The following is a 14,961-nucleotide window of genomic DNA, read 5'->3' as shown; positions in this document are numbered from 1 at the left end:
CCCACCAGTTGTAAACAAGATGGGAAATGCAGAAAATGTTACGAGATGTTAACGGATACAGAACAGGAGCACCACAGGAAAGAGGGGAAGAGACAGAAACCAAATGAGGCCAGATGAAAGAATGAACAAACTAAAGATTTATTGAAGGCAGCAGAAGATGCAAGAGACAAGATCAGACTGGCAAAAGAGTGGCGGGGGGGAGCGGGGTGGGGTGGGGCACATACAGAGACACTTCGGTGGTCAGATAGGTTTAATGTTTGTGTTACAAAAGGTTTCTTTTTTTTTTTCATGTTTTACAGCTCGGCGGAGCTCGTTATGTCTGTATTGTTTTTATCAAAATATACATGTTTTGAACGTAAAGTGGATATAATCCAAATGATTTTGTGGTACAAAAACATGAATATATACAACCATCAACCCGGCTTCATACAATAACCCCACCCCCATATAAAAAGGAGAGAAAAAAATAAAAGCTTTTAACAAAAAAAAATCAAAAGGCATATAATCTTCTACACTGTCAACATCACAGCTACAACTGTGGTTCAATTATGTATCCATCCTAAAGCCACCGCTACCCAAGTAGGCTCTTCGTAATATCAAACAAAAGGGGTACAATATACAGTATATGCTGTTACCCAACAGACAGCTCCACTCAAATGTGACTGTTGTCCAAGGCATCGGAGGAAAAAAAAAAAAAAAAAAACTGGAAATGAAGCCTCAAGTTTCTTCTAGAATGATTGTGGAAAACAAAAGAAAAAAAGAAAACACCACAAAACATAAAGGGTAGAACATACTTTGGTCCTTATCAGCAATAACCGTCTGCAGCTACATGAAGCTTCGTTTAAGCATGCATAAGAATCTTTTACAAAAATAGAGACAGAACATCTGTATCTGGTCCAAGACTACAGTGGTCAAGGCTGTGGAAACCGGTGCTGGAGGCACGCAGGAATGTGACGACGTTAAGACTTGAAGCGTGTTGGTGCCAACTTGGACCTTCTATTGAGGAAAAGTGCACTATAGCATACCTGACTGTGTTGTGACAGACAGGAGTGGGGAGAGGGCGGCCCCCCTCCCCACTCTGTACTTCTGGTGTCCTGAATTTAAGGGGGGAAAAAAAAAAAAAAAAATCAGCTGGGTTTTTCAGACTGTGGTCGCCATCGATTGACAAACGCCTCCAAGCTGCCCTCTCACAGGTAGGACTACCTGAATATAAGAAGATCAAGGCATCTTTGCAGACAGGTCAGATAAAACACCTGAACAAGAGGTAAACAAAGTCAACCGACCGGGCCCGTTTCAGCCTCAAATTAGAAAAAAAAAGCAAGGAGTCAAGGCACTGCGCTAGTGATCAAACCCAGCTACTACAAGTTAAGCTTCCAAGTAATAAACGTGTAACCACTAACATAAAGAAAAGATATATGAATATATATGTGTCCACATATAGATGAATGTAATAGGTTTAAATGAGGCCCCGAACGCCACCGTCTGGATGGAAGTTCACGGGGGACAGTGAGACAGGAAGGCTGAACACAGCTCCAGGCCTGCGACGATACACTGAACAGAGCTACATCACCTAGCAAGGATATTACGCAATCTAACTGACTTACATTCATATTTCTAGATACATAGAATGGGGGGATATATGCATACAAAGATAAACATTTGTGTTTCACAGAAAAATAAACTGAAGATTACATGAGCCACTTCTCCCCCATTTTAACGATGCTGGTACACGAGAAAAGGCATTTTTGATTGACGTCATTTCCAAATGAATCCAGAGCAAACTGACACGGCGGGGGGGGGGGGGGGGGGCAAAGTAAGGCACAGGGCTACAGGAGAGAGGGGAGGAAAAGAAGAACAAAACACCAACAACCGTGATCTTGCTATTATGATAGTGGTCTGGATCCCCAGAAAAAAAAGGTGGGTAATTAAGAAAGAAAAAAAAAAGATAGAAGAAATTAAGTTGTTTGATGGTCTGTCAGCTGAAAACAAATCCTTCGTCTTTAACCGTTTTTGACTGGCCAAGCAGGTTCAAAGTGGCATTTCAAAAAAGGCACACACACATGGATATTTCCACACAACTAATAAAGTAAAAAGGAATGCTTAAGTGTGTCTGGTGTGGATACAAAGTCATCCACATAAGCATACATTTGCCGTGGAGGGTGTTCTTTTTGCGAGCGATTTGGTCTAAAGGGTCAGTTCATCAGCTGCCTTTACTTTTCCTCCAATAGAACACGTTTCATTAGAGAATGTTGCCCGTTTCTCATGACCCTGCGTAAAACGTGCTGGAACACCTTCATTACGAGGCCTGGTGACCAGAAACCCAACATGTTGATTTTCCCAAGTTTGTTTATAGCAGCTGTTCCACACGCGAGACTACGAGTGAACAGTGTTTACATTCTTACGAGCAGGATCTCACGCTGAAGTGTGGAGAAGCTTCACAAAAGGCTACTGAAAATGAGACAAACCTCATGACCTGCGACAAACGTGCAAAGGCAAACAAATGCAGGGTTTCATACTAACAGCATTATACAGGGAAGAAACACAAAAAACCAGCAAATCCATCTATACAACCAACAAATATGCAAGAGTCGATTTGTGCGTGGCAAGGAAAAGAGTCATATCTGTCCCTAAATCAAATTAAAATCTAATTTCAAACTAGAATTGTGAAATACTTTTTCTTTTCAATGAATTTTGGTGTCTTGGGGTTTGAAATCACTAATAAAAACTAATTAAACAGGAAGGGTTGCATCTGACACCCAAAGTCACGACTCTGTAAAAAGAAAAACGGAGGGGGGTGAAAAACTGAGCAACATTCTCCAATGAGGCACACCTAAAGTAACGCAAAGGTGGTCTACGCCGCTGAAATCAACCCTTTAAAAAAAAAAAAACAGCATTCAGACGGCGATAGGCTTGGAGGGTGAAAGGAAAGGCACTCAGATGGTGGACTTGGAGAAGGACACTCGGAGGTGGTGGTTCTCTCCCAGATCATGGTTGTGGAACTCGATGAGGGATTCGATCGCTTCCTCAACCGAGCCCATCTGAATCAGGGCCATCTTGCGGTCCTTCCTGTCAAATCAAATGAGAGCCGAGCGTTCAGAAAGGGCTGAGTGGCCATCTGATTAAAGCTCCTGCAAAATCAACCACGCTGCCGTTGGCAAGAGGCTTTCAGGAAACAACGTTTTCACGTCAAACATCAGAAAACGGGACTGAAGCAGGACTCACTGAAAGAACTTGAAGGCCTTCACTGTGGCTCCTGAGCTGCCAAAAAGCCTCCTGAGATCATCTTCCACCACAGACGGCCTGATAGCAAAGAGATGGTTACACAACAACCTGCTTCTGCACGTGGAGCAGCTTTCTCTATACTAATGACCAATTTCTATTAATTTCCTGGTGTGGAATAACGCAGCACAAGCGGCATGATTGAATCTATATAAAGCACCGTCGGAGACGACATCGCTGTCGCAAACACTTGAAGCCGCGAGGAGCGGATGAGCAGCAGCAACTCACGGGATGTTGGAGAGGTGGAGTGTTGCCGAGGGCGGGAAGATGTTGGAGTAGTTTTTGGAGCCCGGCTTCTTGAAGCGATGCAGCGGCGAGTTGCTGAAGTCCTTGGTGAGGCCCTGGTCCTCGTGGCCTTCTCTGGGCAGCTGGACTGTTGTGTGCTTGGACAGCGTCACACGCATGGCCCTGCCATGGAGGCGCTGGCCGTTCAGGTGGCTCATAGCTGGGAGACGGGATAAACGAGTGAGCACTTAATCAATATGATTAACACAACATAAAGAGGCAATCAACTCCCAACGCCGATTCCTTCGGTGGTAAAATAATACACAGCAGGGGAAAAGAAAAGAGAGAAATCTGTGTGTTGAGTGTAGCTACCTAGCTGAGCCTGTGTGCCATCCGACATCTGGATAAGAGCGTTCTCCTTTTTATTGAACAGGATCTTCACTCTCATCACATCGCCATACACACCTGGAAGGGAACAGCAAGGAGTCACCACGAGAGCAACAACACAGCCGCAAAGGACCCACACACTCAACCACAGCAATGAAAACAACTCAAACCATCAAATCACATATAACTACATTAAAAATCTCAAGTGTGAGGTTACTCTACTCATTTTATGTACAATATCTGCAAACTAATCCTACGTGAACCCGTTTTAAAAACACGTACGACTGCTGAGGAACTGAGAAAGAAGAAATAGTGATTAATAGAAAAATTTAGGTTGGAATAAATCGAACAGTAGTGGTGAACTTGGTCACTCTACAGTAGAAATTAGGAAAAGCTGATATTTGACCAACTTGAGGCTCTAAACAGAGAAACATGCAGAAATAAACTGAACATGCACATACCTACATTTGAGTAACAAACTGCAAAAGAATAATTTGGTGACATATTCCAAGCAATATGCCAACTTAATCACTAAAAAGCAGCAGCATTTTTTTTCTGACTGTGCTCTGTCGCCGAGTGACTTGAAGAGAGCACGGTAACAAAAAAAACAAAAATATAATCGATTCTTTACAGCTAGAAATGATACGGCAGAGAAGCATTGAAACGCAGACTTTTATCCCCTTCCTGAGGGTAAGGCTTTAGAATTTAGATCGGCCTCCTGCCTCATTCCCCAACAAAACGATCCCCACATTTGGAATTAGTGGGGCAATATTTCCATTGAAGGGCTGTTCTCTTTGAAGATGAAAAACAGCTATTTTTTTCTTCTTCTTCTGCCCGTGGACAGTAAATCACAGCTGTTTCAAGTTAAATGAAATGCTGCTGCTTTGTGTGGCGTTCTCACCTTACTTTCCGCACACAAACCCACAACAACCAAAACAGGTCAGACCACCCCCAGAACAGACACCCCCACCCTTCATATATCCCTGCAGCCTGGCGATGAGCGATCAGTGGTTAAAAAAAAATAAAAAATAAAAAAATAAAGCCAACAACATGAGACAAGACATGCCCACCTCGCCAGGTAACAGTAGTAATAAAAAAAGAAGATGAAAGGATGATAACGTACCGAAAAGAATAAAGAGGCAGTGTGGCGTAACGCTCTTTAGAGACAGCAGGGGGGAGCAGCGGGGCAGGGGGGGCCAAAGGGGGAGAGGGAACAGGGGACAGGGGAAAAGAGACGGAGCGGAGTGGAGGACAGTGGAGTGGAGTCGGGACATGTCCGCAGGCCACAGGCAGCGAGGTCCACAGGAAGGCCACAGTACCATGGAGGAAGGAGAGGCATGAGGGACGAAAAGAGAATGAGAGGAAAAAAAAAAAAGAAAAAGAAAAAGAGGAGGAGGTGGGAAGGATTGGAGCAGCGAGAGGATGAAGAGACAGAGGAAAATGAGAAGGGGGGGAGGAGAAAGACAGTGGAAGGGAAAGTAAAATCAGGGGGGTGTCGATGAGGTGCCAGTGTTATGTTTTTTTGTGTGTGTATTCAATTTGTGTGCAATTCCAAAATTGGGGGTGATAAAAACAAAAAAAAACAGTGAGAGGGGATGGGTGGGTAAGAGGAGTGGAGTTACAGAGGAGGTGGAGAGAACAGAGGGCACAATTGGTCATGGGGCGTGCAGTCAGTCGGGAAGATTTGAGGTGAGGGGGATTCAAAACAAAGAGAGAGAGAGACAGAGAGGGGGACAGAGGAGGTAGAGAGAGAGAAAAGAAGTAAAAAAACAAGGTCAGTATACACAAAGAAATGTAGTGCTTCAGACAGTAGAACTGGCTAAATTAAAATGCACTGTCACTATGGGAACACTAGGAGAAAAAGAAGAGAAAAAAAGATTAACAATGAAATACAGAAAAAGGCAGAGACAATATTGACTTTTGAATTACATACTGCAGTGTTTGTTTTCATATCACTTCTAGATAAACAGTCAAATCTGTATATGCTACAATAGTTCTAAAACTATGTGTAATAATATTCAAATATTGCATATAATTACATAATTAAAGTAAATGCAATGAGCGTGAAACTACCAATACATTCTACATACTACAAATATAGAATCATGAACATGGTGCTTTGATAAAGTGCTGCAAAGAAGTAATATTGTCTCTCCAACAATTCAAGAATGATTTCAACTAATGGACAAAAATGAAGATATGAAATGGTAAGTTTAAAAAAAACAAAAATAAAATAAGAAGTTAGTTATTTGAATAAACTTAAAATTCACAGTGAGCAAAGTGGCAGGTCAGAAACGCAGCAAGTTTGGTCAAACAGAGAGGACCTGAAAGAAGAACTCATGACTCGATGACCACATTGTACTTAGGGGGGGAGAAAAAAAAAAAGTGCGGGTTTCCAACTTGTGCAAATATATGGAAGTGGTGACAAATGAGGGGGCAAAAACATCGGTTTCATCTGAGCGAGTGCATCTAGGTTCGCAGACATTTATGTCGACAGCATAATAATATTGTAAATGTTTAGCACAGCACTGATGGAGGCAGGTTTGAGAAGAGTTTCCATCCAGCAGCGGTACTGACCTCTGGGTTCAGATTGCTGACCAACAACACATTGTGGCCACCAGTAGCAGTGAGGCCCGACAGGCCGAGCCGACTAGCAGCAGCAGCAGCCGCTGCCATACCGGTATGACTCACTCCCAGAGACGCCAGGGCGCTGGGAATGCCAGGTACGGAAAGACCTGAAAGACACAACACGGGGTTGTTTTTATTCCCCCCACAACTCCAATCACAGCTGACAAAAACTGCAAACTATCTGAACCTCACTCAGGGAAACACTGATGAAACACTGTATGTAGAACAAAAGTAGAAAAGCTTTATGTGCTCACCAGCTTGCTGTATAGCAAAGGTTGGGGGGAAGGCATGAGCTCCACCATAAGGAGAGGCCGAGATGATGCCTGGTGCAGCTGCATCAAGAGAAAGAGGAAAAGTGAGAACATATATACACACCTTTGTATATAAACTGTTCATAATAGAAAAAAAACTGCATCAACAATCAGATTTCAGTCTAACCAAATGCAGCAGCTGCCATGGTCTGTGGGTCCAGGGACGGCTGGGAATCAGCGGTGGGAAGGTCTGGTCGGGTGTAGTCCCGGCTTTTGTCATTGTTGTACTTGACGTTGAGGCTGGTGAGCTTAGAGAAGCTGATCCTCAGGGTACAGCAAGCATTGTAGATGTTCTGCCCATCCAGAGACTAAAGATGATAAGAGGCCAATGGGGTTAGATCACTGTGGTTTGTTCACACTGGAAGAATTCAGGAAGTGAGCTGTGCAACCACAACAGGTTGCTCTCAATTGTTTTGCCACAGGAAGTTTCAACACTACATTAGTGAAGCAGTCTTCACAACCTCAGACTGAAACGACGTGCAAAAGAGCAAACTTGATTCAACCTCACCAGTTTAGCATGCTGAGCTGTCATGGCATCAGCGTACTGGATCAGGGCCTGAAACTGATTGTTCTTTGTGAATGTGATGATCTTCAGCACAGTCCCAAACTTGGAGAAAATCTGTAAGGAGACAAGATGACTCTTTAGTATTTACTCAGTAGCTATTGAGACAGCAGTCTGTTTTTTTTCCAGTAAAAATTTACTGTAAACATTTAAAATAAACTGAAACATATTTGTACAATAGAACTTTGTCACCAGATGCTTAATTCAGACCACGAGGAAGCGACAAGAATACGCTGGCAAACAAATAATATACAGGATGATGCATTTCTTAAAGTTATTTTTTTTTAATTCTCAAAGTGATATAATTAAACATGCACCCTTGGTTCGCTAACAGAGCCCCTATAGCTGCTTTTACCTGGTGTAGTACGTCAAGGGTGACTGGGTAGAACAGGTTCTCCACTATGACTCTGAGTACAGGGCTCTGGGCTCCTCCTCCCATGCTACTAGCATCTGCAGAGATGGCCATGGTTCCCATCCCACCTCCATGCAGTGCATTGACTGCCTGCAGAGCTGCCTGTGCACGCTGGGGGAAAAAAAAGAAAAAACAAACTTTTTGACCAGGAAGACAGAAAGTGAGCAACATGCTGAAAACTGAATAATTAAGTACATTATTTACATGGAGCTAAACTTTAAATCTTAAAAAGGAGTATTAACCAAAACACTGAAGACACTGAATTCAAATCAATGAAAAAATGCACAATTTAGCCATGACCCTTACCACTTGGTTTGGGGAGTTGTCTGTCTTGAGCTCCTTATGGGTCGAGTATTGCATGTAAATGGGGTGGTTTCTGATGACGGGAGTGACGGAGGAGTAGTAGCTGACCATCGTCTGCGCACACTCCTCACTGTTCAGTTCCAAGAAGGCCTGCAAGGAAGAAAAGTTGTCTTTTCAAATACCAATTATATTACAAAACCAACATTTTTTCCCCCTCCTTCAATTTAATCGACTCTACAACTTCATTTTACTCCTTTATATTCAACATAGCCGCTGCAAAATTTATTATCCAACAGTCCATCTCAGGTTATTCATTTTAGATTCATAAAGGACTTCAGAAAAAAAAAAGGAAAAAAAAATCCTAAATCTTGAGGACATCTGAACATAAATAATTATCTAGCAACCTACTGAGCCACAAAAGGTGTAACAGGAGAGCAATTGTTACAGTTCTCGGTAAGAACAAAACAACAGTAACTTGATCCCTTTTCCTGACCTGAAAGAAAGAGGGGGAAAAAAATACCTGTCTGAAAGCAGAGGCCTGGTGTGCAAACCTGCATCTACCTTTCCTTACCTGGTTTTTCCCTTTCAGCATCAACAGATTTGTGACCTTCCCAAAGGGCAGTCCCAGGCCGATAACCTCAGCTTCGTTTATGTCGTTGGGCAGCTTGCGTACGTGGACCACACGTGACGGAACACCAGGACTGCGCACCTCACCTTTGAATTTTTTGCTGTCGTTGCCATTGGCTGCGAGAGAAAACAGAAGCAGATACAATCAGGGAGGGAACAGAAGGCTCCGGTTCGTCTTGAATAATGGATTGATTGTCATGGCAACACAAACACAGAGACGTCAAGCACTTCAATAAAAAGGATTCACCCTTCCATGGCAACGCCCCCCTCCCCTACCTGAGTTCATGATATAGGGTCCGTTGGATATGCAGGAAGAAAAGAGTTCGTCGGATCCCCTCTGCAGATGAAGAGGAGAAACAATGGTTCACTTCAGTGCATTCACCAACGCGAGCATAGCATGGCAGGTGGAGAGCACAGTTCTCATATTACGGAGCCATTGTGTGATAAAGCAGGAAGTAATCCGATAACCAAGAGGATCGAGCAAACATGCTTGAGAGGAACTCCACCTTCCTCACCAGGAAGAATTCTGAAACCTGCTCAAACATTTCACTTCCCATGACGCTGTTCTTTAGCGATACAGCTGTTGACACTAAATCTAATTTCATCAGGGTATTGAGAAAAAAAAAAAAAAAAAAAATTGTAACAAAATAGAAATTTTTGGGTGTGAGAAACAGCGACTCTTAAGCTCTGCATGTTAGCCAAAATCCTATCTGTCAGTACATACCATCCTCTCATATATTTCACTGACAGGAAGGATCACAAGTTGAACCTCTCCAGGCTCCAAGGCAAGATGTAGACACTCCCAGCCCACACTAGACTACTGTCTGCTCCCTCCGGCTCGATTCTCTCTTCAGTAGACATAAAGTGCTGTTCTCGTGGCTGTGCGTTCGCGGCTGTGCATGATGAAGTATTGCGGTCACAAGAAGTGGCTCAGCAGACTAAGCTCTACAACACTCGACAATGAAGGTCCTGTTCAAGCTGAGACTGGGGCCATTGTTACACAGCAGCACACATATGGAACCTTAAGGACTCTCTGGGAGTTGAAGAGCCTCGCTGTGCTTTAACGACGACCGGTCAGGCAGGTTTGCAAGCATTCTTCACCACCTTACAAATCTAAATATGCAAGATGGGAGGAGTAAGCAACTGCAAAGCCGCCTCACAAAAAGGAGGAACAAAGCTGTTTGAGACGGCGTTTACTGGTGCCTCCAAACACTATAAAGCGACAATGTTGGGCAGTGACAGTTGCTATGAGAGCAGACAAACCGCTCTTTGACTTCCAGATGGTTTGGCTGCGTCTGACACTCTCACTCTGCTGCTCACACAAGTAGGGTCTGATAATAATGAGGCCTGCACAATGTACTGCAAATGGATAGTTTATTCGAATATCAGTCCATCTACCTTACCACCCGTCACTGATCTAAATGAAGTTGATAAAATTCTAAATATATATAAAAAAAAAAAGTGTACCGCTCCTGAAACACCACTGGTGAAACCAGCAGATGCATGAAAACAAAGAAAATCCAGTTACAAACGATGCAAATTAGGGGCAAGAGAAGTAATGCTGTTAATTGGAAAAACAGATTCCACAGGATGAGGATGACAACACCACCAAGGGTTCGCATTTATTGCCAGTCATATGACAGCGAAATCCCATGTTAACTGAATATCTCACACCACTGAGATTTCCACTCAGCAATAAAGAGTTGTTAGGCAGTCATATACCTTTTCATTAGCACATGAAGTTCTTGTATCTGGAGAAATATGAAATCTTCACCGAGTACTAAACTAAATGACGATGTAGAGAAAATAAAAATGCAAAATGACCTTAGAATTATTATCTGCATATTTAAAACAACACTGATACAATTGGAAAGATCATGAGAAGAAAAAAAACTCGAATTAAACACGCTGTTGTGATCGGTCAAAAACAAGTAAAAACTCACACAAGAGGCTCACAACAAGTCACAATATGTGTGAGTGGTGTTCCCACTGGTTAGAAGGACTTGACTAAGTTCTTCTTTGATAAACACGTCGACAGCAGACAGAAACCATGAGAAATGAAAGGAAGTGGCTCCACTCTGACTCGCCGACTGTGGGCGGGCAGAATCACATTATCAGTCAGCAGACCAACTCCAAACAGGAAGAGCAGCCAGATCAGACTCACTTCCAGGGCTTTGCTAAACTTCCTCCAGGGGACTGTAGTTTACTGTCCCATGGCTTGGCTCTCCCCTCCTACTTCCTCATTCTAATAATAAACTCTGAGCTGAAATGTGCTGCAGTGCAAAGCAGAGGCATTGGTTCCCACCAAAAAATGTACAACTGGGTTACAGCTGGATGAGGAAGACTGTTTAGACAGCGAGTGTGGCCAAAGATGTAAAAAACATTTGGAGAGAAAAAAAACCCTGTATATCTGGCTTGCGAGTTGACTCCACCATAAAACAACAAATGTGTTAACTTCACATCTTTTGTTTGCGCAAGATGATGACAGAATAATAGTAACCTTCACAGAATGGTGATATATTGTTGGCTCTCAAACTGGAACTCTTGAGCAACTTTCTGTGAATGGTAGGCGGTTGAACTTAAAATTTTATAAAGGAAAAACACACTTCAGGCAATTCATCTTGCACACACAGTCACACCTGGTTTGCATTGCCCCAGAGGAGAAGAAAAAAGGACAAAGAGTCTGACTGTAGTGCTGTTTTTATGGGGAGAAAAGAGTTCATTGTGATCTTATAAAGGAAACCCAACCTGAGATGACTCATTTGAACTCATGTTTCTGCAAGCTTCCTTCTTTTGGGCTCTGTTGGGGGGGTTAATCACTGGTAATCTTCCAGAGGAAGCACAAAGGAGTGGAGTGCAGGTACAGACATGTTTGTTCACTGTGATCAGCCCTCACCAGCGGAGGGGGCAGGGAACTGTGCCTCACCAGGGGGCTGGAGGGGGGAGATTGGAATGTGACCGCGGAATGCCAGACTCTCTGCTCAGACGGAATAATTACAGATTCCAGCAAGGCACGGCTCCATAACTCTGCATCATCATCACCACAGCACACCAAATCCAGAAAATCTTAAAGAGCTAAAGGAAGCTCTGCATCAGGAGTCAAACCTCAACTAGAAACCAGTGTCCAATGCGAAGCGTCCTGCTACTCAATGTGAAGGAACAAGTCATAATGAGTTGAATTGAGGGGGTGGGGCGTGTCCCTGCTACACGCATGTATATTAGAGCGGTTGTTTAAACATTGTAAAGACCTTTGGCCTGGAGGATGATGGGTCCAGCACTGCGTTAAGTTTCTCCTTGTTCACATAGCTGCCTCGGGCCACGTTACCACGGATTGCTGCTCATTCAGGAATTTATATTGTTTGCATACAGTAAGCAGTGTCGGGCTTTTGGGAAAAACTTTGAAAAAAAGTGCAGTTGTTTATTATCAACACGTTTACACAAACAAAGGTTCCGTCATCATTACAAACTGAGCCTGAAGTCACGCAACAGATTACATGTTGTGCAATAATCGACTGATTTATTGTCCCACCACTGGTAGAGCAGTCTTGTGGAAGAAACACTGAACAAATCAAGCTGCAAAACAGGATTCAGCTTTCTTAACATTCCAGTAAAGCCACCAGGCGATTAAGGGACCCATAAAATAAACAACAGGAAGTTTCACTTCAACAGCCACACAGGCAAACGAAGCACGACAGGAAAACTTGCAAGCCCCACCTCAGACAATCTATGTTAACCGAATTATCAAATACTCAATATCCACTGTCTTAAGTAGCTGAAACCTCAGTGTGCTGATCATTCGGTTGTATTTCATAAGCCTCAAGCAGCAAGATCATTACACATGAGAAATGATTCTGGACAGCAGTTCTGTAATTATAGAGGAAGCGCTAACAAAATGACTGTCTCACAATTATTTCTCAATCCTCCAATGAAACCTCAGTTACTTTCCATTTGCACTGTATTTTTTTTTCATCCGTGCATATTTCCTTGAGAAAGAACAATGCAGTGGTGCACATTGGCCAGGTAAAGCCCAAGGCAGTGTGCCAGTAAACAGCAGCAGTGCTTCTAATAAAACTTGCAACACATGAAAGGAAACCAAGAAACCTATGATTAACAAATTCCTACCCATGAAAGTAAGAAACATTTTTAACCAAAGACAAACAGTGAAAGAGCTCAAAATGCTTACCTTTGTGCCAACTGATATGTCATGGACACTGTTCGGAAAGAAAACGAGTCTTGATCAGGACATGAAAGCAGAAGCTTGCACAACAGTGAAGCATTCAACCCTTTGCTAACAATGCTTAACGTTACAATAAACAAAAAACAGGGGTATACATATAGCTCCTTATGTAAACATGGAAAATGTAAAAGTGCTGGTGATTCTAGATGCTTCGCAGTCAGATCGAAACGCAAAAACAATCGGAAGACTTACTCAATTTCAGGGACGTAGCCGGATCCCACAGGATACAAGTCAGCGTCTAGGCGGCTGCAGTGGAAAAAGGTGTAGAAACAGAATTCAGAGGTGGCAGCTTGTTAATACAAATGAAAATCAACCCTCTAAAAACAAACTGAACGCTGCGGGTGAGTTCATAGCAGCTTTCACGCTGATTTTAAAGTTCTCCAATCGGTCGAAATCAGATACTCGGAAGAAGGAGAATACACCCAAAATCCCCCAATACGCGCTTCTATATCCCACACTGATTAGATAACTCGGTATTTAAGTGTAAATGTTGAGGCCAGACATCTTCAACATGGCCCTGGCACTCCGCAGACAAATGAATGCGGAAATGAGACACGTTGCTTTAGCTAGCTCCAGTTCCCGTGAAGTTACAAAGGTACAGTTAGCCGCCGTTCACTATCAGCCAGTGGAAAAGACTCCCAACGTGTCCAATAAATAAAAAAGAAACTTCACCCGCATTTCAACTCACGTTGAGCTATGTTTGTTCAGACTTGGCATCATCTGCACACAGTCGTAAAAAAAAAAAAAAAAAAAACCTGAAAACAGTTTATATTACTAATGATTGTTAGCAGCGAGGCTAGCGATGGCTAGCTTTTGCTAGCTAGCGTACGCTCCAGCTAACTGTTGCATGTTTTGATGAAGAAAAAAAATAGTTCCAAGTAAACTTTCCCAGCCTGCCAGTTAAAACAAACATCGCCACGAGTGAGAACGTCTCGCGAAGCAACCGAAGCGACGAAGTAAATTACTCCGCGACGGCTTTAGTCTTGAAAATTTGAGTCTTGAGTGAGGTTCTTTTCACTTACCCGTCCATTGCACAAGAAAAAAACTGCAGGTCTGAAGCGAAGGTAGGGCGGCACACTTGATGATTTTCTTACAAAATGGCTGAACACGCGGAGGCGAGCGCTGATTAGTCCAGGGACTCCCAAGAGCTGAAAAGAGGCGGGGCCAAGCGCCACGGCGGGCTGTGATTGGACAAGACGGCTATCATTCTGTAGAAAAAAGGTCGCGGCAAATTTCCAGTACATCACATTAAAGTGGAGGGTCTTTTTTTTTTTTTTAGTATGAAGGGGAAGGACTGAAGTATGTTCTCTTTCTACTTTTTATTGAAGTACTTGTGAAACTTTCAATCAAGGGGACTTTTTGTTTGAAGACATTTCCAAGCATCAGGTTTTATCCAATAGTTTTCAGTGATTAAATTGAGAAATGAACACCATTATCCATCCGTCCACAAATTTATCTTCTGCTCTGCTTAATCCTGTGCATGGTTGCAGGTGATCAAGCCAGTCCCAGCTGATGACATTCACACCTTTGGGCATTTTAGGCCACCACTAAATCTCACATACATGTTGTTGGACTGTGGGAGGAAATCGAAGTACCCAGTGGAGATACACAAATTGGAAGACATGCAAACTTCACACAAAATGGCTTGGCCGGTATTTAAAAGCACTGCATGGCCTTCACACCATTATGTATGTTGTAATTATATTAGTTGTATGGGGAAAGTGTAAAAATGATGTTTACTTCATGGCTTATTACTTTAAAATGTGTCTGAATGATGTTTATTTCCAGTAATTAGGTGCCAAATAAAACTAGTGCAGCAAACAGCTCAGGGGGGACGTCATTAAGCGCCTGTGAGACAGTTGAATTTAATCATTAAATTGTTCGGTTTTTACTTTGGATTATCACACAGAGGTGTACTGACAAGGATTCAAGTCAACCAGCTGACTGCACTACACATGAGAGGAATCATAAAATGTTACTCAATATATTT

General features: G+C 42.9%; 1 protein-coding gene across 1 annotated transcript; it reads right to left on the bottom strand.

The window, feature by feature from the left end:
- Positions 1-754: 754 nt before the first annotated feature.
- On the bottom strand, positions 755-14,073 carry ptbp1a (polypyrimidine tract binding protein 1a). Its single transcript, XM_030117336.1, has 16 exons — positions 13,994-14,073; positions 13,164-13,217; positions 12,918-12,945; positions 9,011-9,071; positions 8,679-8,851; positions 8,111-8,257; positions 7,748-7,915; positions 7,339-7,449; positions 6,958-7,138; positions 6,774-6,851; positions 6,469-6,626; positions 5,015-5,048; positions 3,877-3,969; positions 3,508-3,724; positions 3,223-3,300; positions 755-3,066 (listed from the first exon to the last, which is right to left on the bottom strand). Exons 1-16 carry the CDS (start codon positions 13,999-14,001, stop codon positions 2,934-2,936), a joined length of 1,722 nt encoding a protein of 573 aa, XP_029973196.1. The 5' UTR covers positions 14,002-14,073; the 3' UTR covers positions 755-2,933.
- Between the last annotated feature and the right edge of the window lie 888 nt (positions 14,074-14,961).

The sequence above is a fragment of the Salarias fasciatus genome, chromosome 19 (genome assembly GCF_902148845.1).
Source record: "Salarias fasciatus chromosome 19, fSalaFa1.1, whole genome shotgun sequence".
NCBI lineage: Eukaryota > Metazoa > Chordata > Actinopteri > Blenniiformes > Blenniidae > Salarias > Salarias fasciatus.
This window is presented reverse-complemented; position numbering and strand designations above follow the sequence as displayed.